Genomic DNA, 24,602 nt, shown 5'->3' on the forward strand with positions numbered 1-24,602 from the left:
TCTCTGTGAGCGTACTTCTAGTTATTGATTGGTATGGAAGGCACGCGGGAGAACTGCTTGAGATATCAGAGGTCTCTTCGCCTGGTGCGGTGACTAGAAACATCTCCGCTGGTGTGGTCCGCGGTGCGGCTGAGCAGTGGTCAGTAGAGGGCGCAGATACTGCCTTACCCGCTAGGCCTCATGAGAAGGAAGGGCCCAGAATGAACTCAGCAGTAGCAGAGATGCTTTCTGTCACTGGCCCAGAGGTACAAGTTAAGGTGCCCGGAGACACTGTGGGAGAAAGTGTTAATGTTGGTTGCCGTAACAATGTAATGTGTACATCTGAAAAAAATGGTTTATGCTTGGGTCAGGGTAGTTTGTTAGAACAGGTACCCATGGAGTTTTGGATAACGGGTGAGGTGGAGCTGTGCTATGGTCCTGTCGGATGTAGTCCCTCCTCAGGTCTTCTTCTAACAAACACTGAGTTGGAAAGCTGTGATCTGTTAAGAGTTCATTCTGCAAACAATGATTTGGTTGCAGTGGGTAACAAGAGAAACAGTTTTGAACCTGAAATACCGATGGTGAAGGGTAAAATGGGTATTTGAAGGTGAAAGGAGGGCTCAAGGAAGACAGAGTTCCCCCAAGAAAATTGAATAAGCCCAGGGACCCCAAAAGAAGAGGAAGGCTGAGTATAGGACAATATAGGAACCTGTTAAGATCCAGGGGGGAATGGTCCTGGAAGCGCACCCGGAAAAAGGGTTGGGCCTACGTGGCTGACAGCCAGCACAGAGGTGTCCCAACCATCATGATGGGTGCTGGTGTTCCTCCCTCCGGATCGAAACAAAGGGGGGGGATATGTGACAGAGTGAGGCTCTGTCCTTATGAAATTGGAGGAAAAAGAGACACAGACACAGAGTTTGCATATCTGCGGACTGCAAGACTACAGAGTGTAGCGTTTAAATGGAGAAAACTGCTCTGTCAGTTTTCTCCAGGTTTTGCTAGCTCCAAATGGGATTCTGTAGTTTGGAGATCCCTGAGAGTCATGGGTGGGACGGGATCTCCAACCCTGTGTCCGGGTCTTGACAATAGCGAGCATGGTGTGTGCCCAGCTGCACACAGCCCATATAACGAGGGGCTGTTGGGAGTAGAGTGTGGAGGATGGTGGAGTGTGAGCAGCTTGCTGCTGCTGCTGTTTGAAGAGTGGTTTGCCATGTGGGAGACTGTAGTCCGTGCAAGGGACTGGGAAAGGCTGACAGCCTTGAGAGTCAGGAAGACTAAGGAAGTCGGTGAGTCCAGGGGGCTGGAAAGAATTGATAAATCTGTTGGGAGCAAGCAGAGGAACTGCTGACAATTGAGAGCCAGGTGGCTTGGTATGTTTTCATTTGTATGCTGAATGAAGTTAATCCCCTGAGTGGGATTCCTGGATGGACTATTGCTTTGTTTTTTTTCGTTTAATAAACGCGGGCTACCAGGCCCTTAAGGGCCGGTTCACACAGCGATGCGATGCGAGGCGACACGGCTCGCCTCGCTCCCGCAAGTCGCCCCCGTTCAGTACTATGGAACCGTTCTGAGAGGAGCGACTCGAGTCGCTCCGACTCAGAAAAAAGGTTCCTGTACTACTTCTGGGCGACTTCGGGGGCGACTTGCATTGACTTCTATACAGAAGTCCTCTGCAAGTCGCCGCTGAGATCCCCGCAGGTCGCGGCGAGGCAAGTCGGAGACGCCTCGCCGCGCCTCGCTGTGTGAACCGGCCCTTACTATAAATGCCTGCCTGATGTGGACTGAAAATGCATCTAACCACTTGAGCTAAACACCCCAATGTCACAATATATATATATTATATATAAAAATAGTTGTTGTTTTATTGTTCTCTCTCTTCTCTCTCTATTGTTGCTCTTTTTTACTGTATTCTATTCTGCAATATTTTATTATGTTTTATCATGCTTGCTTTCCAGGTATGTAATTTTTTTATACTTTACTGTTTACTGTGTTTTATTGTTAACCATTTTTTTTGTTTTCAGGTGCGCCATTCAGCTGCAGCGCGGATTTATTTATCTTGACAGCAATAGCATTTGTTCCCACGATACATAAAGCCATGACTCCAGTGCTGTAGGAGGTGATTTCACCACCACAGTTAAAAAAAAAAAAAAGAGCATATATGCCAAAGCATGGAGGCAGCAGGGGAGGAGGAGCGATTTTGCTCCTAATGCCACGTACATACGGTTGAAATTCCGACGGAGGGCTTGCTCGTGGAAAAGTTTGACCGTGTGTACGTGGCATAACTTTTTTGCGGGAGGATGCCCCCATGCTTTGGCATATATATATTTTAGGCACAGGTTGTGTTAAAAAATGTTTTATTTTTTACTGTTTTTTTTTTTTTTGGTATTTGCTTTGCAGGTATGGTATGGTAAGGTTTTACTGTTATACTGTAATGTTACTTTGTTTTAATGTTAACCATAATTTGCTTAGCAGGTACGCCATTCAGTTGCAGCGCGGATTTATTTATCTTGACAGCAACAGCGTTTGCTCCCACGATACATAAAGCCGTGACTCCAACGCTGTAGGAGGTCATTTCACCACTATAGTTAAACAAAAAAAAAAAAGAGCATATATGCCAAAGCATGGAGGCAGCAGGAGCGGGGGAGCGATTTTGCTCCTAATGCCTCGTACATACGGTCGAAATTCCGACGGAGGGCTTGCCCGTGGAAAAGTTCGACCGTGTGTACGTGGCATAACTTTTTTGCGGGAGGATGCCCCCATGCTTTGGCATATATATATTTTAGGCACAGGTTGTGTTAAAAATTTTTTTATTTTTTACAGTTTTTTTTTTTTTGGTATTTGCTTTGCAGGTATGGTAGGGTAAGGTTTTACTGTTATACTGTAATGTTACTTTGTTTTAATGTTAACTGTAATTTGCTTAGTTAAAGCAAAGTTTGACCATGTGTACGCAGCATAACTTTTTTGTGGGAGGATGTCCCCATGCTTCGGCATATATAAATGGTGCATGTATGCCCATCATTAGAAGTGGGTGGATGAAGAGAGGTATTCTAATGGTGGGCATACCCAACGATCAATCTCTTTTTTTTCGTTCAGCCAACATGCTGTATGAAAAAAAAAGATTACAATATATGTCCAACAAGGACCAGCAACGTACTGGTATGTTGCTGGACTTTGAATGGTTATACCAGAATGATGCCAGCGGGTTTAGGTATCATCTTGGTATCATTCTTTTCGGCCAGTGTCTGGCTTTCATGTAAAAGCAATCCTAGTGGCTAATTAGCCTCTAGAGTGCTTTTACGAAGGAAGGGAATGTCCCCCCTCCCGGATATAAACAGCGCCATTGGGAAATTGGGAAAGCATTTTATCACACCGAACGAACTGTGTTGTCAGATGCTTTGAGGGCAGATGAAAGATCTAGTATCTAATAGACCCCAATTTTTTTTTAAAAGAGTACCCATCACTATTCCTATCATAGGGGATATTTACATTCCCTAAGATAACAATAAAAATTATAAAAAAAAAAAATGGAAGGAACTCTTTAAAAATAAAATAAAAAAGCAAAATAAATAAATAAAAAAAGCACCCCTGTCCCCTCTGCTCTTGTGCAAAGGTGAACGCAAGCGCTAGTCTGGCGTCATATGTAAACAGCAATTGCACCATGCATGTGAGGTATCACCATGAAGGTCAGATCGAGGGCAGTAATTTTAGCAGTAGACCTCCTCTGTAAATCTAATGTGGTAACCTGTAAAGGCTTTTAACAATGTATGTAGTTTGTCGCCACTGCGCGTTTGTACGCAATTTTAAAGCATGTCATGTTTGGTATCCATGTACTCGGCCTAAGATCATATTTTTTATTTAATCAAAAATTTGGGTAATATAGTGTGTTTTAGTGCATTCAAATAAAAAAAGTGTATTTTTTCACAAAAAATGCGTTTGAAAAATCGCTGCACAAATACTGTGTGGAAAAAAAATGTGATACCCACCATTTTAATCTGTAGGGCCTTTGCTTTAAAAAAATATATAATGTTTGGGGGTTCAACGTAATTTTCTTGCAAAAAAAAAATATGTTTTCATGTAAACAAAAAGTGTCAGAAAGGGCTTTGTCATCAAACATGACATGGGCATATGTGGTATTACACCCCAAAATACATTCTGTTGCTTCACCTGAGTATGGGGATACCACGTGTGGGACTTTTTGGGAGCCAACCACGTACGGGACCCCAAAAACCAAGCACAGCCTTCATGCTTTCTAAGGGTGTAATTTTATTTCACTCCTCACTGCCAATCACAGTTTCGCCATGGAATGCCCGCATGGCACAATCCCCCTCCTAAATGACCCATTTTGCAAAGTAGACACCCCAAGCTATTTGCTGAGAGGTATGGTGAGTATTTTGCAGATCTCGCTTTTTGTCACCAAGTTTTCAAATTTGAAAAAATCAAAAAAAAATGTTTTTTTCTTTACGCTGTTAAATACTCAGCATGACTCTCAGCAAATAGCTTGGGGTGTCTACTTTCCAAAATGGGATCATTTGGGGGAGTTTTGTGCTATTTTGGCATTTTATGGCCTTCGAAACCGTGATAGGTAGTGAGAAGTGAAATCAAAAATTTGCGCCCTTAGAAATCCTGAAGGTGATTGGTTTTCGGGGCCTCGTATGCAGCTAGGCTCCCAAAAAGTCCCACACATGTGGTATCCCCGTACCCAGGAGAAGCAGGAGAATGTATTTTGGGGTGCAATTCCACATATAACCATGGCATGTGTGAGCAATATATAATTTAGTGACAACTTTTTGTAAAAAAATGTTTTTTTTGTTGTCATTATTCAATCCCTTGGGACAAAAAAAAAATATTCAATAGGCTCAACATGCCCCTCAGCAAATAGCTTGGGGTGTCTACTTTCCAAAATGGGGTCATTTGGAGGGGGGTTTGTGCCATCTTGGCATTTTATGGCCTTCAAAACTGTGATAGGTAGTGATAGGTAGTGAAGAGTAAAAAAAAAAAATTAATGCCCTTAGAAATCCTGAAGGCGGTGCTTGGATTTTGGGGTCCCGTACGCGGCTAGGCTCCCAAAAAGTCCCACACATGTGGTATCCCCGTACTCAGGAGAAGCAGCAGAATGTATTTTGGGGTGTAATTTCACATATGCCCATAGCATGTGTGAGCAATTTATCAATTAGTGACAACTTTGTGCAAAAAGAAAAAAAGTTTGTAATATTCCCACAACTTGTGGCAAAATATAAAATATTCCATGGACTTAAAGCGGGAGTCCGCCGGGACTCCGCGTTTTTTTTTTTTTTTTTTTAAGCCAGCAGCTACAAATACTGCAGCTGCTGACTTTTAAAATAGTGACACTTACCTGTCCAGCGCGCCCGCAATGTCGGCACCTGAAGCCGATCTGTAGATCGTTTCTCGGGTGCTGCCGTCGCCATCTTGGGTATGGGAATCAGGAAATGGAGCCTTTCGGCTTCATTTCCCGGTTCCCTACTGCGCATGCGCAAGCCGCGCTGCGCAATAAGGACGGTCCCCGCTGCCTCTGGGATCTGTGTGTTTTCCCAGCAGGCAGTGGGGCACTTGCGGAAAGGGGCGGGCACTTGCGGAAAGGGGCGTAATCTACGCCCCTTTCCGCAGAGAGCTATCCCGGAAGTGGGTGCATTTACCTGGATTATCCAGGTAACTGCACCCCCCTCCCCCCTGAAAGGTGCCAATTGTGGCGCCGGAGGGGGGGAGGATTCCGATGAGCGGAAGGTCCATTTTAGGGTGGACCTCCGCTTTAACATGCCTCTCAGCAAATAGCTTGGGGTGTCTACTTTCCAAAATGGGATCATTTGGGGGTGTTTTGTGCTATTTTGGCATTTTATGGCCTTCGAAACTGTGATAGGTAGTGAGGTGTGAAATCAAAAATTTGCGCCCTTAGAAATCCTGAAGGCGGTGATTGGTTTTCGGGGTCCCGTACGCAGCTAGGCTCCCAAAAAGTCCCACACATGTGATATCCCTGTACTCAGGAGAAGCAGCAAAATTTATTTTGGGGTGCAATTCCACATATAACCATGGCATGTGTGAGCAATATATCATTTAGTGACAAATTTTTGTAAACATTTTATTTATTTATTTATTTTTGTCATTATTCAATCCCTTGGGACCAAGAAAAATATTCAATGGGCTCAACATGCCTCTCAGCAATTTCCATGGGGTGTCTACTTTCCAAAATGGGGTCATTTGGGGGGGGTTTGTACTGCCCTGCCATTTTAGCACCTCAAGAAATGAGATAGGCAGTCATAAATTAAAAGCTGTGTAAATTCCAAAAAAATGTACTCTAGTTTGTAGACGCTATAACTTTTGCGCAAACCAATAAATATACGCTTATTGAAATTTTTTTTTTACTAAAGACATGTGGCTGAATACATTTTGGCCTAAATGTATGACTAAAATTGACTAATTATTCGATTTCGAGTTTATCTTTTTTTCTCACAATTTTCGGTCTTTTTCCATTTATATCGCAAAAAATAAAAATCGCAGAGGCAATCAAATACCATCAAAAGGAAGCTCTATTTGTGGGAAGAAAAGGACGCAAATTTTGTTTGGGTACAACATTGCATGACCGCGCAATTACCAGTTAAAGCAGTGCAGTGCGAAATTGTAAAAAGACCTCTGGTCCTTAGGCTGACAATTGGTCGGGGGCTTAAGTGGTTAAGCAAAAAAATTTACATTTAAATGCCCATCAATGCAGCCTTGTCAGTGTCATTTGCAGCCTTGCATTGCAGCCTTGTCATTGTCATTTGCAGCCTTGTCAGTTATTTTGAAGGCTTTCTGTTTAAAAATGGCGCCGCCGAGATACAGAGCGGATGTCCTGTGCATCTCGGCGGCGCTCGGTAGCTCTCGGCCATTCTTGGCTATTTTCGGCTGTTCTCGGCGGCTTCCGAAAGCAGCCGAGAACGGCCAAAAGCCACAAAAGCCGCGGAGAACAGCCGAAATTAGCCAAGAGCGGACAGAAATAGCCGAGACCGGCAGAAAAGGCAATCGGCGGGTGATCGGCATATAACACGCACCCACGATTTTCCCCTGATTTTAAGGGGAAAAAAATGTGTGTTATATGCCGCTAAATACGATATATATATATATATATATATATATATATATATATACATACACACACAATAGAGTTACTGTATTAATTGGGAACAGGCAAGCTCTACTGAACATCTATGTATATGAATAAATAAAAAAATAAAGATAAATTAAGTATAATATAGAAATAAAAATTAAACATAAATAATAAAAACAACAACTTAAAGAATAAAAAATAAATAAAACGACTATTGTGTAAAAAAATATAGATATACATACATACACACATACAGTATCTTACCCCTCACATTTTTGTAAATATGTTATTCTATCTTTCATGTCACAACACTGAGGGTCCGTTCACACAGGGGCAACTCAGATCCGACTTCAGGTCGCCCCAAGTCGCGCTACATGTAAAAATCAATGTAAGTGAATGAGAGCCTTCTTAATGCACACTACTGAAGTCACTCCGACTTCAGAAAAGGTTCCTGTACTACTTCAATCCGACTTGTAGCCGACCGGTACCCATTGATTTCAATGGAGGTCGCCTCCAAGTCGGATCTCCGTCTATACGGAGGCGACTCTCACAGAATTATCAGCTCTCAAGAGGGAACTCCACGCCAAATTTATGAAAAAAAAATTGGCGTGGGTTCCCCCTCCGAGAGCATACCAGGCCCTTAGGTCTGGTATGGATTTTAAGGGGAACCCCCCTACGGCGAAAAAAATTACGTGGGGGTCCCCCCCAGATTCATACCAGACCCTTATCCGAGCACGCTACCCGGCCAGCCAGGAAAGGGGGTGGGGACGAGCGAGCCCCCCCCCCCCTCCTGAGCCTTACCAGGCCGCGCGCCCTCAACATGGGGGGGTGCCTTGGGGAAGGGGGGGCCGCGCAGCTCCCCCACCCCAAAGCACCTTGAGGCGATTCAGTTCGCATTGTGCGCTATATAAGTATTTCATTCATTCATTCATGAGGACAAGGACTTCTTTCCGACAACCCTGGCAGTTGGTTGTCGGGGTCTGCGGGCGGGGGGCTTATCGGATCCTGGCCCCCCACCCTATGTGAATGAGTATGGGGTACAATGTACCCCTACCCATTCACCTGTGAATTTTTTTTTTTTTTAAAACACAACACAGGGTTAAAATAGTTTATTGCGTCTTGGGGGGTCTTCTCGCCGGACTCCTCCGCTATCTTCTGCTAGCTCTTTTACTAGCGGAGGAGCCCGGCATTCTTCTTCGCCTCCCTCTTCTTCCAACTTCGGGGGTCTTGTTCCCCTCTTCGGTTCTTCTTGCCGGGCCACCGCGCCTTCTTCTAGCTCTTTTACAAGCGGTGGCCTGGTCTTCTGTCGTCGCTGCCGCCGCCGTCTTCTGTTCTTCTCTTCTGGAGATGTTGCCTCTTCGCTGTCTCCGCTCACTATGACAGAACACGCGGCATGCGGCGACTTATATAGGGACATCACCGGATGATGTCCCCGCCCATTATGATGTCACAGTCCCAGAGGAGATCGAAGAGGGGGACAAGACCGCCGAAGTTGGAAGAAGAGGGCGGCGGCGGCGAAGAAGAAGAACGCCGGGCTCCTCCGCTAGTAAAAGAGCTAGCAGAAGACAGCGGAGGAGTCTGGCGAGAAGACCCCCCAAGACAGAAGAAGACCCCCGGAGCTGTGCAATAAACTATTTTAACCCTGTGTTGTGTTTTTTTTTTTTTTTTTTTTTTCATAGGTGAATGGGTACATTCTACCCCATACACATTCACATAGGGTGGGTGGCCAGGATCCGGGTGCCCCCTTATTAAAGGGGGCTCCCAGATTCTGATAAGCCCCCCCGCCCGCAGACTCCGACAACCAACGGCTAGGGTTATCGGGAAGAGGCCCTTGTCCTCATCAACATGGGGTGGGGGGCCGTGCGGCCTGGTACGGCTCAGGAGGGGGGGGTGTTCGCTCATCCCCCCCGCCTTTCCTGGGTGGCCGGGTAGTGTTCTCGGATAAGGGTTTGGTATGGATCTTGGGGGGGACCCCCACGCCGTTTTTTCCGCGTAGGGGGTTCCCCTTAAAATCCATACCAGACCTAAGGACCTGGTATGGTCTCGGAGGGGGAACCCACGCCAATTTTTTTTTTTTATAAATTTGGCGTGGAGTTCCCCCTTGAGAGCTCATTCTCTGATTGGCCGCAGCAAAAGTTGCCTGGCCTGGGGAAACTTAAAGTCGTGTTGTAAGTCGCCCAAAGTACTGTTCAGGTCGTGTCCAAGTTGACTCCAAAAGTCGTGTTGAAAGTCGTGTTGCCCCTGTGTGAATGGACCCTGAAGAAATGACACTTTGCTACAATGTAATGTAGTGAGTGTACAGCTTATATAACAGTGTAAATTTGCTGTCCCCTCAAAAAAACTCAACACACAGCCATTAATGTCTAAAACGCTGGCAACAAAAGTGAGTACACCCCTAAGTGAAAATGTGCAAATTAGCCATTGTCCCTGCCCGGTGTCATGTGACTCATCAGTGTTACAAGGTCTCAGGTGTGAATGGGAAACAGGTGTGTTAAATTTGGTGTTATCACTCTCACTCTCTCATACTGCTCACTGAAAGTTCAACATGGCACCTCATGACAAAGAACTCAGAGTATCTGAAAAAAATGAATTGATGCTCTACATAAAGATGGCCTAGGCTAGAAGAAGATTGCCAAGACCCTGAAACTGAGCTGCAGCATGGTGGCCAAAATCATACAGCGGTTTAACAGGACAGGTTCCACTCAGAACAGGCCTCGCCATGGTCCACCAAAGTTGAGTGCTCAGCGTCATATCCAGCGGTTGTCTTTAGGAAATAGACGTATGAGTGCTGCCAGCATTGCTGCATAGATTGAAGGGGTGGGGGTCAGCCTGTCAGTGCTCAGACCATACGCCGCACACTGGATTAAAATGGTCTGCATGGTTGTCATCCCAGAAGGAAGCCTCTTCTAAAGATTATACACAAGAAAGCCCGCAGTTTGCTGAAGACAAGCAGACTAAGGACATGGATTACTGGAATCATGTACTGTGGTCTGATGAGTAGGGTAACCAGATGGGGACCAGGGGACAGTCCCCGGATTGAGGACACTGTCCCCGGATTTGACTTCAAGAGGAGCTGGGGCAATTTTCAAAGACAGTCATTGCAGAATAAGAAAAAAAAATCTGAATTACACAACCCACTCCGACTAGCTTAGCACCCAATAGTAGCCGGGCCCCAGAGAGTGAGACCTGAGAGGCTGTGAGGCCGGCGGAGGCGACGGACAGAGAGAGGCAGCTGAGCTCAGCTGATGATGTCCAGCAGCAGGAATAGAAAGGAAGCAGATACAATCGTGGGGCTGCCAGTGCCTTCAAGGCTTCAACACAGGTGTGCTTTGGGGGTGTCTGTGAATAGACTACATTGCACTGTCTGTCTCTCTGGCATAATGAATGGTATCAGAACTCACAAGCAGCGGGGGGCACTTATTGGTCAGAAGTTAACAAAATCAGCACCCAGCAGTCATGTTATGTGACACACTGTGACAGAGCCATGATAGAGTGCCTGCTGCCTGTGAGTTATCATAAAGCTGATGATCTTAACCAGTTTCCGATCGCCTGATAGCTGATTTACTGCTACAGGGCACTCGTGCTGTGCAGGAACACTTATATACGTGATCCTGCATTTCTGGGTATCAGAGCCAATCAGCGGATCCGGCGGACTCGCCTAGTGGTCTGCCTATGTAAACAAGGCAGTGCGCCAGTCTGTCAGTATGGAAGACATTGATCCTGTGTTCCTGAAAAGGGATCTATGTCTTCCCTTAGTAAAAGCACCTCCCCCACAGTGAGAAATCACTTGTTAGGCACACATTTAACCCATTGATTGCCCTAGATGTTATCCCCTTCCCAGCCAGTGTCATTAGTACAGTGACAGTACATATTTGTAGCACCGATCACTGTATGCCACTGGTTTCCAGAAAGTGTCAAAAGTGTCACTTAGCATCCTATTTGTCCACCGCAATAACGTAGTCCCGCTATGAGTCGCTGATTGCTGCCATTACTAGTAAAAAAAAATATGTCCCCGGATTTCATTTTAAAAATCTGGTCACCTTACTGATAAGACCAAGATAAACTTATTTGGTTCAGATTGTGTCAGGCGTGTGTGGCGGCAACCAGGTGAGGAATACAAAGACAAGTCTTGCCTACAGTCAAGCATGGTAGTGGGAGTGTCATCGTCTGGGGCTGCATAAGTGCTGCCGGCACTGGGGAGCTACAGTTCATTGAGGGAACCATGAATGCCAACATGTACTGTAATATACTGAAGCAGAGCATGATCCCCTCCCTTCAGAGACTGGGCCGCAGGGCAGTATTCCAACATGATACCGACCCTAAACCCACCTCATAGACGACCACTGCCTTGCTATAGAAGCTGAGGGTAAAGGTGATGGACTGACCAAGCATGTCTCCAGACCTAAACCCTATTGAGCATCTTTGGGGCATCCTCAAATGGAAAGGTGGAGGAGCGCAAGGTCTCCAACATCCACCAGCTTCACGGAGGAATGGAAGAGGACTTCAGTGACAACCCATAAAGCTCTGGTGAACTCCATGCCCAAGAGGGTTAAGGCAGTGCTGGAACATAATGGTAGCCACACAAAATATTGATACTTTGGGCCCAATTTGGACATTTTCACTTAGGGGTGTACCCACATTTGTTGCCAGTGGTTTAGACATTAATGGCTGTGTGTTGAGTTAATTTGAGGGGACAGCAAATTTCCACTGCTATACAGGATATACACTCACTAATTTACATTGGAGAAAAGTTTAATTTCTTCAGTGTTCTCACATGAAAAGATAAAATATTTACAAAAATGTGAGGGGTGTACTCACTTTTGTGAGATACTGTATATGGAGATGCATATTGCATACATATATGCACATATTGGGGATGAATTAACAGATTATATGCATATCACATTGAGGGCTAAATGAAGATGCCAATGATCTAGATCAAAAATACATGGAGATATATATATATATATATATATATATATATATATCCCTTAAGGTCATGCTTAGAAATTAAAGGATCAGATAAACTGCTAAAGGGATAAATAATCTGAGATGAATAGTATCATACTCAACATATAGTGAGGTGAGCTATTTGGCCCCTTTCACACTGGGGTGGAAGCGGCGCTATTTTTAGCGCCGCTTTACCGTCGTTTTAGTGGCGGTATTCGGCCACTAGCGGGGCGGTTTTAACCCCCGCAAAGCGCGGCTGCAGCGGCGCTTTGCCGGCGGTATAGCCGCGCTGCCCCATTGATTTCAATGGGTAGGAGCGGTGAATACACCGCTCCTTCACCGCTCCAAAGATGCGGCTAGCAGGACTTTTTTCACCGTCCTGCTAGCTCACCGCTCCAGAGTAAAAGGGGCTTTTTTTTTTCAGGTGCTATTTTTAGCGCTGTAGCGCCTGAAAACCGTCTCAGTGTGAATGAGGCCTTTGGGAAAATATGCACACTACATTGGTGTTTGGTACCAAGATGCGGGGGGGGAGGGGAATAAAAAGGAGTTATGAACTATATTGCATATTTATAGAAGATACACATGTACATAGGACATTATATAGGGTAAATTGAAAGAATGTCATGACCCTCCTATGAAAACAGTGTATACATTTACTTACTATTGGAACGAACAGCCCCACCACCCCAAGAATTTTATTTAAATGATAACCATCATGGTAAAAACATGCCTAAGAAAAAAGGAACAAAATTCAATTTATTAGTATAATAAAGCGGACACCTCTAGTGCCTCGTTTAGGCCACCAGGTGACAGTATGTTGAGAGAGTAAATCCAATACGTTTCACGTTCACAGAGCCTATAGAACCTCTGAGCCTCAGAGAGATTCTTTGGCATCTGTTCCACAACCCATACCTGTAGGCCATCAGTGGATCCTTTGTGGTGTTTGGAGAAGTGACAAGGAATTCTGTGTTTGCCTTCCTCAACCTTTCTCCGATGATGGCCAGATAGTCGGCAGATAGTGCGGCCTACATAAAGTTAATGGCAGGGGCAACTGAGGCAATATACAACATAATTAGATGAACAATTATAGAATTCACTAAGATTGTAAGTTTTTCCTTTTGTGGTAAATTGTTTCTGACCGTGTTGTACAAAACTGAAGGTTTTGCATAAGGGTTTTTTGCATTGAAAGAATGTCCCTTACATTAGTGTAAGAACTCTCCTTACATTGAAGGTCAGTGGGAAGAATGCTCCTTACATTGGTGATCAGTGAGAAGAATGCTCCTTACATTGGTGATCAGTGGGAAGAATTCTCCTTACATTGGTGATCAGTGGGAAGAATGTTCCTTACATTGGTGATCAGTGGGAAGAATGTTCCTTACATTGGTGATCAGTGGGAAGAATTCTCCTTACATTGGTGATCAGTGGGAAGAATTCTCCTTACATTGGTGATCAGTGGGAAGAATGTTCCTTACATTGGTGATCAGTGGGAAGAATGCTCCTTACATTGGTGATCAGTGGGAAGAATTCTCCTTACATTGGTGATCAGTGGGAAGAATTCTCCTTACATTGGTGATCAGTGGGAAGAATTCTCCTTACATTGGTGATCAGTGGGAAGAATGTTCCTTACATTGCTGATCAGTGGGAAGAATTCTCCTTACATTGGTGATCAGTGGGAAGAATTCTCCTTACATTGGTGATCAGTGGGAAGAATGTTCCTTACATTGGTGATCAGTGGGAAGAATGCTCCTTACATTGGTGATCAATGGGAAGAATGTTCCTTACATTGGCTATCAGTGGGAAGAATGCTCCTAACATTGGTGATCAGTGGGAAGAATGCTCCTTACATTGGTGATCAGTGGGAAGAATGTTCCTTACATTGGTGATCAGTGGGAAGAATTCTCCTTACATTGGTGATCAGTGGGAAGAATGCTACTTACATTGGTGATCAGTGGGAAGAATGTTCCTTACATTGGTGATCAGTGGGAAGAATTCTCCTTACATTGGTGATCAGTGGGAAGAATGCTACTTACATTGGTGATCAGTGGGAAGAATGTTCCTTACATTGGTGAACAGTGGGAAGAATTCTCCTTACATTGGTGATCAGTGGGAAGAATGCTACTTACATTGGTGATCAGTGGGAAGAATGTTCCTTACATTGGTGATCAGTGGGAAGAATTCTCCTTACATTGGTGATCAGTGGGAAGAATGCTACTTACATTGGTGATCAGTGGGAAGAATGTTCCTTACATTGGTGATCAGTGGGAAGAATTCTCCTTACATTGGTGATCAGTGGGAAGAATGCTACTTACATTGGTGATCAGTGGGAAGAATGTTCCTTACATTGGTGATCAGTGGGAAGAATGTTCCTTACATTGGTGATCAGTGGGAAGAATGTTCCTTACATTGGTGATCAGTGGGAAGAATGCTCCTTACATTGGTGATCAGTGGGAAGAATGCTACTTACATTGGTGACCAGTGGGAAGAATGTTCCTTACATTGGTGATCAGTGGGAAGAATTCTCCTTACATTGGTGATCAGTGGGAAGAATGCTACTTACATTGGTGATCAGTGGGAAGAATGTTCCTTACATTGGTGATCAGTGGGAAGAATTCTCCTTACATTGGTGATCAGTGGGAAGAATGCTACTTACATTGGTGATCAGTGGGAAGAATGTTCCTTACATTGGTGATCAGTGGGAAGAATGTTCCTTACATTGGTGATCAGTGGGAAGAATGTTCCTTACATTGGTGATCAGTGGGAAGAATGCTCCTTACATTGGTGATCAGTGGGAAGAATGCTACTTACATTGGTGACCAGTGGGAAGAATGTTCCTTACATTGGTGATCAGTGGGAAGAATTCTCCTTACATTGGTGATCAGTGGGAAGAATGCTACTTACATTGGTGATCAGTGGGAAGAATGTTCCTTACATTGGTGATCAGTGGGAAGAATTCTCCTTACATTGGTGATCAGTGGGAAGAATGCTACTTACATTGGTGATCAGTGGGAAGAATGTTCCTTACATTGGTGATCAGTGGGAAGAATGTTCCTTACATTGGTGATCAGTGGGAAGAATGCTCCTTACATTGGTGATCAGTGGGAAGAATTCGCCTTACATTGGTGATCAGTGGGAAGAATGCTCCTTACATTGGTGATCAGTGGGAAGAATGTTCCTTACATTGGTGATCAGTGGGAAGAATGCTCCTTACATTGGTGATCAGTGGGAAGAATGCTCCTTACATTGGTGATCAGTGGGAAGAATTCTCCTTACATTGGTGATCAGTGGGAAGAATGCTCCTTACACTGGTGATCAGTGGGAAGAATTCTCCTTACATTGGTGGTCAGTGCGAAGAATGCTCCTTACAATGGTGATCAGTGCGAATAATTCTTCTTACATTGGGGGTCAGTGGGAAGAATGTCCCTTACATTGGGGGTCAGTAGGAAGAATCAGCTTTATTGGCAAAGTATGTACAGAATACAAGGAATTTGTGTTTGGTTTAAAAGTAGGCAACCCTTCCAGTGGGGGTCAGAATGCACCCTACAAAGATAATTGGTGCTATGCTGTTGATTCTGCTAAGTGGAATTGTCCCCAGAACTATGTAGGCAACATCAGATGGGAGGTTAATCAGTCACAGCTCATGGAAACCCTAGCAAACTCTGGAGGTGGTTGAGAATGGCTGGGCTAGACCATGAATAGGTCACCTACACTACAAGTTAACCTCCTTGAATGAGATTTAGGCTCCTGCTCTCCATGGGTCATAATCAGTGGGTAGAAGGCTTGTCACTAGTCCCACTATAAAAGCCACTGTCCCAATTGGATCTTTTGCAGACTTCTTGTAGGAGCACATACCGGCCCCTACAGCCAAAGCCGAGGAAGACTGGTGATATTACCTCCAAGGAAAATCAGAAATTATGGGATGTCTTAAGGGAAACCCAAACTGAGGGAGATATGTAGGCTACTAAGTAATACAAATGCATTGACTTAGAAAGAGACCCAGGCATACTATCATTTCAGAAGGTGGCCACCATAGGAGTGACCTCAGTTTTTTGACCGGAGTTCCCCTTTACATTCACGGTTTGAGCGCCGTTCTATTTTTGACAATGAGTTGAAGCGAGTTATTGATGGCAGATACACGCGCTGTCTTAATTGTAGGTGATCAAGTATTGTGGCAATAGTCAGCTATAAGGTATTTATTGTTCTTACAAAGTAAACAGCAAGTATAGAAATCCTTCATATGGATGGAGATAGAAAGAACAAAAGAAAGAAAGAATAAAATGTTCACATTCCTGAATTCATGTGCTGTGCAATATATCCCTAATTCCGCACCCAGGGTTTATGAATTCATAATTTATTTGGATTTTAGATTTTCTCACCATTTTCCAGTAGTAAGGCATGACGTGGGGGCTGGGATGAAATATCTGCCATGTGTATTCATGGGAGATTTCAGTGGGTGCACCAGAGGGCCTCTGTCAGTATTTCCAGAACAGAATCAGGTAAAAATCGGCTACAGAGGTGGCTAAAATCTTTTATTTGCATATAAAATGACAAGGAGGGGCTGTATTTTAAGCAAATACATTTCACTTTTAATAAAAATAAAAAAAACAAAGTGCATAGGAGGCCAGTGACTTCTTATGCCTCTGCAACGTTGCAAAGGCATCTCTTAAGCTCAGTCCAATGGGGGGGGGGGGAGCCTATGACTGCCCCAGTGGTCAGGTGTCCACCTTGCTCACACTGGGTTCTGCACTGCCTGGGCGATGGGCGGGACCAAGAGATATCCCCTCACATGACCGAAGCATCCTTCCTGGTCTTCCTTGCCAGCAATGACAATCAGGAGGAGCTGCTGATGCTATTATCTGCCCCATCAGCCTCCCAGCTGCCTATGTCACATGCAGCATCACCTGACCGGGCAGATAGTTGCATTGACTGACTGTAGCTCCTCCAGGAAAACCTGGCTATCAGACTGGGAAGGGTGCCTGTGTATCTTGACATTTTTTCAGGTTGGTCATGTCTGAGCAGTGAAGACCCTACAACGAATAAGGTGGTCGTCTGACCAGTGGCTGCATTCATTTTCTTTTTTTAAGCTAACATTTTCAGCAAGTACAGAAAGTACCTGTTGATCCTGCTGGAAAGGGAGCGGCCTCATCACTTCCTGGGAACTGTCCCCCGAAGAATCACTTCCTTCCTTGCTATATTCTGTACATTGCAGATTGCCCTCCCCTCCCCCCATGAATGGAGATGAAGATATACGGACATGTTTGTAGTCTATCAGGAGAGGAAGCTAGAGTGATAACCATGGCTCCCTCCATAGATACAATGCAGGAGTGACGTAGTCACCCAGGGACAGGAATTGTAGTCCATATCAAGAGAGCAGTCTTGGGTGACAACAATGGCTTCCTCCATAGATATATTGAAGGAGTAACATGGCCACCCAAGTACAGGAAGTGTGGTCCACATCAGGAGAGCAGCCTATGGTGATAACCATGGCTCCTTCTATAGATAGAGTGGATGAGTGACGTGGCCACCCAGGGAAAGTGTAGTCCGTATCAAGGAGAGCAGCCTAGGGTGACACTCATGGCTCGCTCCACAGATACAGAGGAGGAGTGACATGGCCACACAAGGACAGGGAGTGTAGTTCATGAGAGCAGCCAAGGGTGATAACCACGGGTGATAACTCCCTCCATAGTTAAAGTGGGGGAGTGATTTAGCCACACAGGGACTGGAAGTGTAGTCCATATCAGGAGAGCAGTCTAGGGTGACAACCATGGCTACCTCCATTAATACAGTGAAGGAGTAAGGTAGCCCCACAGAGACAGGAAGTGTGCAGTTTACAGGGTAAAAATAAAGCAAAAAAAAAAAAAAAAACCATGAAAAAAAAAATGAATGCAGCGACCACCAGCAAGGACTAGAAAGCTGCAATATAGTACATTTTTGGTCTGGGGTTTAAATACACTTTAAGGCATGGGTGCTTAACCTGTGGCCCTCCAGCTTTTGTGGAACTACAAGTCCCATCATGCCTCTGCCTTTGGAAGTCATTTTTGTAACTGTTCAGCAATGCATCATGGGACTTGTAGTTCTTCAAAAGCTGGAGGTTGAGCACCCATGCTTTGAAGGGTTAGTTCACCTTTTCATAAAAAAATAAAAAGGAGAACACCTTACACCCCTTAACCCAGGGGTTGACAAATTTGCTTGGAATCTAGGAGCCAGTTAAAAAAGTTAGGAGCCAGGTCCGTGACGGCGATCTGGACCTGTCCCTGGCCTGACATGGAGACGAGTGAGGGGAAGATAGCCCCCAGCCCCCCACCTGGACATTTTTAAATTGCATTTTAGTGTAAATATGAGATGTGAGGTCTCTCTGACCCCAGATCTCATATATAAAAGAGGACCTGTCATGCTTTTTTCTATTACAAGGGATTTTTACATTCCTTGTAATAGGAATAAAAGTGACATACATTTTTTTTTTTTTTTAAAAGAACAGTGAAAAAAATAAAAATAAAAGTTAAAATAAGAAAAAAAAATTGTTTTAAATGCGCCCTGTCTTGCCAAGCTTGCGTGCAGAAGCGAACGCATATATGAAAGCGGTGTTCAAACCACACATGTGAGGTATCGCTGCGATCGGTAGAGTAAGAGCAATAATTCTAGCCCCAGACCTCCTCTGTAACTCAAAACGTGCAACCTGAAGAATTTTTTAAACGTCGCCTATGGAGATTTTAAAGGGTAAAAGTTTGTCGCCATTCCATGAGCGGGCGCAATTTTGAAGCGTGACATGTTGGGTATCGATTTACTCGGCGTAACATTATCTTTCACAATATAAAAAAAAAAAAAATTGGGCTAACTTTACTGTTGTCTTTTTTTTTTTATTAAATAAAAAATTTTTCCCCAAAAAAAAGTGCGCTTGTAAGTCCGCTGTGCAAATATGGTGTGACAGACAGTATTGCAACGACCACCATTTTACTCTCTAGGGTGTTAGAATAAATAATAAAAAAAAATATATAATATAATATAATATATATATATATATATATATATATATATATATATATATATATATATATTTTTTTTTTTTTTGTTTAGGGGTTCTAAGTAAAGGGATGGCGAAAGACTGGCCCATTAGCATTGTTGGTTGTAATTCCAACGGCCACCACAAGAGGGCGCCAGATTCCAGAAGGAACCATAGGATCACAGAAGGCCTTAAAGCCGGGGGCTCAATTACCGGCCGCCTGCGGCGCGGCCCGACGCGATCGCGCGGGGGGGGGGGGTCCACGGAGACGGGATACCCCCAGCTATGCTGCCCCAGGCGCAAGGTCGCTGATTCTAGTCGCCAATGCGACCGGGTTTTGTCGAGCACTGCCTTAACCCATGGCCGCCACAGTACTTACCTCCCGTAGGGGATGAGCTGTTAGTGCTTGTGCAGCCAGTGTTCTCCCTCTTCTCTCTGCAGTGCTTCCGGGATGGATCATAGCGATGCTCTGTGCTGGCCAATCAGAATAACTTGAATGCCTCCTAGAAGCACTGCACAGAGAAATCCCCAGACCTCGTACACTGGCTACATGGGCACTGACAGCTCATCACTCAGTGAAGTACGGCAGGGACTGGGGGTTGGGGAGGATGTACAGCGTTAGTTCACCTTTTTACTTTTTTTTTTCTATAGAAGGTAAACACTTTGAAACATGGGGGTTGATTTTCCTAATATTGGAGTGCAAAATCTGGTGCAGCTGTGCATGGTAGCCAATCAGCTTCTAACTTCAGCTTGTTCAATAAAACTGACGATAAAACCTGGAAGCCCATTGGTTTCTATGCAGAGCTGCACCAGATTCTGCTCTGTCCAGTTTTAGTAAATCAACCCCCATACTGCTTAATGTTTTTAAATAAATACATACAGACGGATACATACATCAGAAACATGCACAACGTATTATTTTTTCACTTCATACAATCGGGTTGATTTATTAAAACTGGAGAGTGCAAAATCCGGTGCAGCTGTGCATGGTAGCCAATCAGCTTCTAACTTCAGCTTGTGCATTTAAACTTTGACAATAAAAACTGGAAGCCGATTGGTTTCTATGCAGATTTTGCACTCTCCAGTTTTGATAAATCTCTCTCCTCGTGTGTTCTACACCATTGAGTGAAAATCCGCCATCTACATTTCAGCCACAAGAGGGTGTGTGCTGATACTCTCTCGTCAGCCCTCATTACATGAAGTGTTACAGAATTGTGATTGTATTAAAATGAAGTCCCTGCAGAGAAGAGGAGGACAATAAACACTTCATAAAGTCCCTCACATCTGTACCGCGGCAGTCCTGACTATGCTGGGGCAGCGGAATGTGTCCATTGAAGAATAGGAGGGCGCGAGAAGCGTCTCTATGTAGTCAGGGAGTCCAGGGCCCTGTGCAGGGCTGTGCCGGAGAACAGGGACACGTGGGATGAGATCATCTCCTGAGTCCAGGCTTCGGAATCTGAATATTAGAGAGAGAAACTTCAATATCATCACGAGAGGGACACATACAATATACAAGCGCAGTTGCGGGATCCGGTGAAAAGTGCTGGTATTAGCCCCAGAGGGGGTCAGCTTTCTTAATATGGGGGCTTCAAGTGCCCCCCCGACATCACCAAAGGGCCACACATTCAATACAGTGAATATGCAGTGTAGGAGATAAACAACAGGATATAGTCAGAGACTGCAGACATGATAGAGGAGATGGTCAGAGACTGCAGACATGATAGAGGAGATGGTCAGAGACTGCAGACATGATACAGGAGATGGTCAGAGACTGCAGACATGATACAGGAGATGGTCAGAGACTGCAGACATGATACAGGAGATGGTCAGAGACTGCAGACACGATACAGGAGATGGTCAGAGACTGCAGACACGGAACAGGAGATGGTCAGAGACTGTAGACACGGAACAGGAGACGGTCAGACTGCAGACACAATACAGGAGACAGTCAGAGACTGCAGACACAATACAGGAGACGGTCAGAGACTGCAGACACGATATAGGAGACGGTCAGAGATTGCAGACATGACAAAGAAGATGGTCAGAGACTGCAGAAATTATACAGGAGATGGTCAGAAACTGCAGAAATTATACAGGAGACGGCCAGAGACTGCAGAAATGATACAGGAGACGGTCAGAGACTGCAGGTGTGATACAAGAGATGGTCAGGGGCTGCAGGCATAATACAGGAGACGGTCAGAGACTGCAGACATGATACAAAAGATGGTCAGAGACTTTTGCTGGTAGGGGGGTAGGATGGAGTAAGGAGATGTATTTTTGCTGGGGGTGGGGAATGAGGGGACAGACATGGTCATATATTGCCCCTCTGTTACATTTGCCCTTGTCTAACAACAGCCCATATAAATATATTTCATTGGCCATTTAAAAATAAGATGTTAGTTATTCTGTATCCCGTCTCCTGCAATGCAGGGCTTGACCACAAGGGGCGATGGAGGGTCCTCGTCCTGGGTAAGGACTTGAAGGAGCTTGAGGCGAGTCCATACCATGCCCCACCATCCAAGTTCAATCCAACTACTGATTCTCTTTAAATCTATTGAGCAGGGAAAACAAAAAAAAAAAAAAAGTACAATGGGACACACAGGGACCAATCAGACTGCAGTTACCTGTACATGTGATGGTCACCTCGGTGGGAAGGGTGTCGGTAAGGTCTTCGTAGAGAAATTTGGCGGTGAAGCTGGCTGTCTGACCTCCTATGGTTAAGTTGTAAGTGAAGGACAGTACGGTGTACAGGGAATTCTTCTGCAGAGACCCCGCCACGTACGCAGGGGATTTTTTCTGTACAAAGAGACAAATCCAGACAATTATCACCAGCAGGTCACATGACAATAATACTGACCAATCAGGATGAAGACAATCAGTCGATATCTTCTACCCTCCATGGTTGACACTCATTGTGTTATTACCTCCATGTGATCGGCCTGGAACTTCCTCCCCGCATAGCCATTCAGCCACTCATAGAGAACATGAAGGAGCTTCTTCAGGTCGGCCGACAGGTGCTCCTTGGCGAGGTCGCTCAGCGGGATGAAGGCGGGGACCGAGTGACGGGAAATCTGGGGGTTCCTTAGATTATTCACCTGGATGTAGTAAGAGTCCAGGTACGTGCCCTCAAAAGCCGTGGAAATGCAGAAACACACCGCGTCATCTTTTAGCTTCCCGCTTATCCCTGACAGGAGAAATAAAATCCATAATTGCTCTTCTAGCGTGCGCAGAGTTTCTTTTATCGCTATATTCTTTGATAGTAAATACCTGGCTGACCCTGTCATTTCTCTCTTCTTTTTTATTCAGAGTGGCAACACTATTCCAGTCGATCCTGAAAACTTTAGTGTTGCTGCGCTCACTCCAGTGTGCTCTGCGCCCTATGAAAGAACACATCCTAACATCCCTTTAGATGTGCATGATTTTTACTACTGCTGTGCAACCTGCTCCAAAAGTAGGTCTGGTGAAGTGTAATTGAGCAGCAGATTGCACAGCTACAATCGGCACCCCCTCAGTGGCCAGCACAGAGGTGAACGCATGTCTAAAAGGGATATCAGAATGTGTTTATTCATATAACACTTGCGCTCCTAAGTTTCATCATATGCTTAAACTAATCTCCACGAACAGACAGCGAGGTACATGGACTACATCACTTGATTGCAAGGTAAAAGAGGCCAAAATAACCCCCCAAAAAACAGTATTTGAGGTTATTGAAATGATGGGCTGTATAAGCCGGTTATTGTTAGGGTCCTAATGTTCATATGCAACAAGGAGTTCTAATAGGCTTGCATATATTTTATGGTTTTCAATCAGTTGGTTCTACTCCATGATGTTTACAGTCAGTAAAGGAATAGGGGCTGTGCCTGTGAACCAGAGTGCCTCCATGATGGTTACTGTCAGTAAAAGGATAGAGGCTGTTCTTGTAGACCAGAGCTCCTCCGTAATGTCTACATTCAGTAAAAGGGAGACAGTCTGTACCTGTGAACCAGAGTGCCTCCATAATGTCTGCATTTAGTAAAGGAGGCGGGTTTGTACCTGTGAACCAGAGTGCCTCCATGATGTCTATGTTCAGTAAAGGAATAGAGGCTGTACCTGTGAACCAGAGAATCTCTATGATGTCTACATTCAGTAAAGGAGGAGGGTCTGTACCTGTGAACCAAAGAGTCTTGATGATGGTTACTGTCAGTAAAAGGAATAGAGGCTGTACCTGTGAACCTGAGTGCCTCCATAATGTCTGCATTTAGTAAAGGAGGCGGGTTTGTACCTGTGAACCAGAGTGCCTCCATGATGTCTATGTTCAGTAAAGGAATAGAGGCTGTACCTGTGAACCAGAGTGCCTCCATAATGTCTGTCAGTAAAGAGAGCAGAGTCTGTGCCTATGGGACAGAGTACCACCGTAACGTCTGCATTCAGTAAAGGGGGCAGAGTCTGTACCTGTGAACCAGAGTGCCTCCCTGATGTCTATGTTCAGTAAAGGAGGAGGGTCTGTACCTGTGAACCAAAGAGTCTTGATGATGGTTACTGTCAGTAAAGGAATAGAGGCTGTACCTGTGAACCAGAGTGCCTCCATAATGTCTGCATTCAGTAAAGAGAGCAAAGTCTGTGCCTATGGGACAGAGTGCCTCCGTAACGTCTGCATTCAGTAAAGGGGGCAGAGTCTGTACCTGTGAACCAGAGTGCCTCCATGATGTCTATGTTCAGTATAGGAGGAGGGTCTGTACCTGTGAACCAAAGAGTCTCGATGATGGTTACTGTCAGTAAAAGGGATAGAGGCTGTACCTGTAGACTAGAGTGCCTCCATAATGTCTACATTCAGTAAAGGGAGAGAGTCTATACCTGTGCACCAGAGTGCCACCATGATGTCTACATTCAGTAAAGGAATAGAGGCTGTATCTGTGAACCAGAGTGCCTCCACAATGTCTACATTCAGTAAAGAGGGCAGAGGCTGTACCTGTGGACCAGAGTGTCTCCATGAAGCCTACATTCAGTAAAAGGAGAAGGGTTGTACTTGTAAACCACAGCTCCTCCATGATATCTTCATTCAATAAAGGGATCAGGACTTGTACATTTAAACTAGAGCTCCCCATGGTGTCTACAGCCAGTAAAGGGGCTGTACCTGTGAACCATAGTGCCTCCATAATATCTACATTCAGTAAAGGTGGAGAGTCCGTACCTGTGAACCAGAGTGCCTCCTTGATGTCTACATTCAGTAAATGGAGAGGGGCTGTACCTGTGAACCAGAGCTCCTCCCCGATGACTACCTTCAGTAAAGAGATGGGGGCTGTACCTATAGACCAGACTACCTCCATGATGTTTCGGTAAAGGGAGAAGGGCTGTACTTGTGAACCACAGCTGATCCATGAGATCTTCATTCAATAAAGGGATAAGGGCCTGTACATGTAAATTAGAGCTCCTCCATGGTGTCTACAGTCAGTAAAGGGACTGTACCTGTGGACCAGCGTGCCTCCATGATGCCTACATTCAGTAAAGGGAGAAGGGCTGTGCTTGTAAACCACAGCTCCTCCATGGGATCTTCATTCAGTAAAGGGGTAAGGGCTTGTGCATTTAAACTAGAGTTCC

The 24,602-nt window shown here is 44.9% G+C and overlaps 1 protein-coding gene across 3 annotated transcripts in view; it reads right to left on the minus strand.

The window, feature by feature from the left end:
* CENPO (centromere protein O) overlaps positions 1-24,602 on the minus strand; it is a 136,390-nt gene that overhangs the window by 106,793 nt on the left and 4,995 nt on the right. For 2 of the 3 annotated variants that reach the window (XM_077485703.1, XM_077485702.1), the window contains exons 5-6: positions 21,950-22,209; positions 21,650-21,821 (exon numbers count right to left, since the gene is read on the minus strand). In XM_077485703.1, coding sequence (XP_077341829.1) covers positions 21,650-21,821; positions 21,950-22,209 — 432 coding nt within the window. Of the gene's footprint in view, positions 1-16,537; positions 18,189-19,376; positions 20,482-21,649; positions 21,822-21,949; positions 22,210-24,602 lie in introns of those variants that run through there. The other variant, XM_077485701.1, reaches the window with a different exon arrangement.

This window comes from Lithobates pipiens, unplaced genomic scaffold (genome assembly GCF_037356315.1).
Source record: "Lithobates pipiens isolate NorthernLeopardFrog02 unplaced genomic scaffold, aLitPip1_a1.2 Scaffold_18, whole genome shotgun sequence".
Lineage (NCBI taxonomy): Eukaryota > Metazoa > Chordata > Amphibia > Anura > Ranidae > Lithobates > Lithobates pipiens.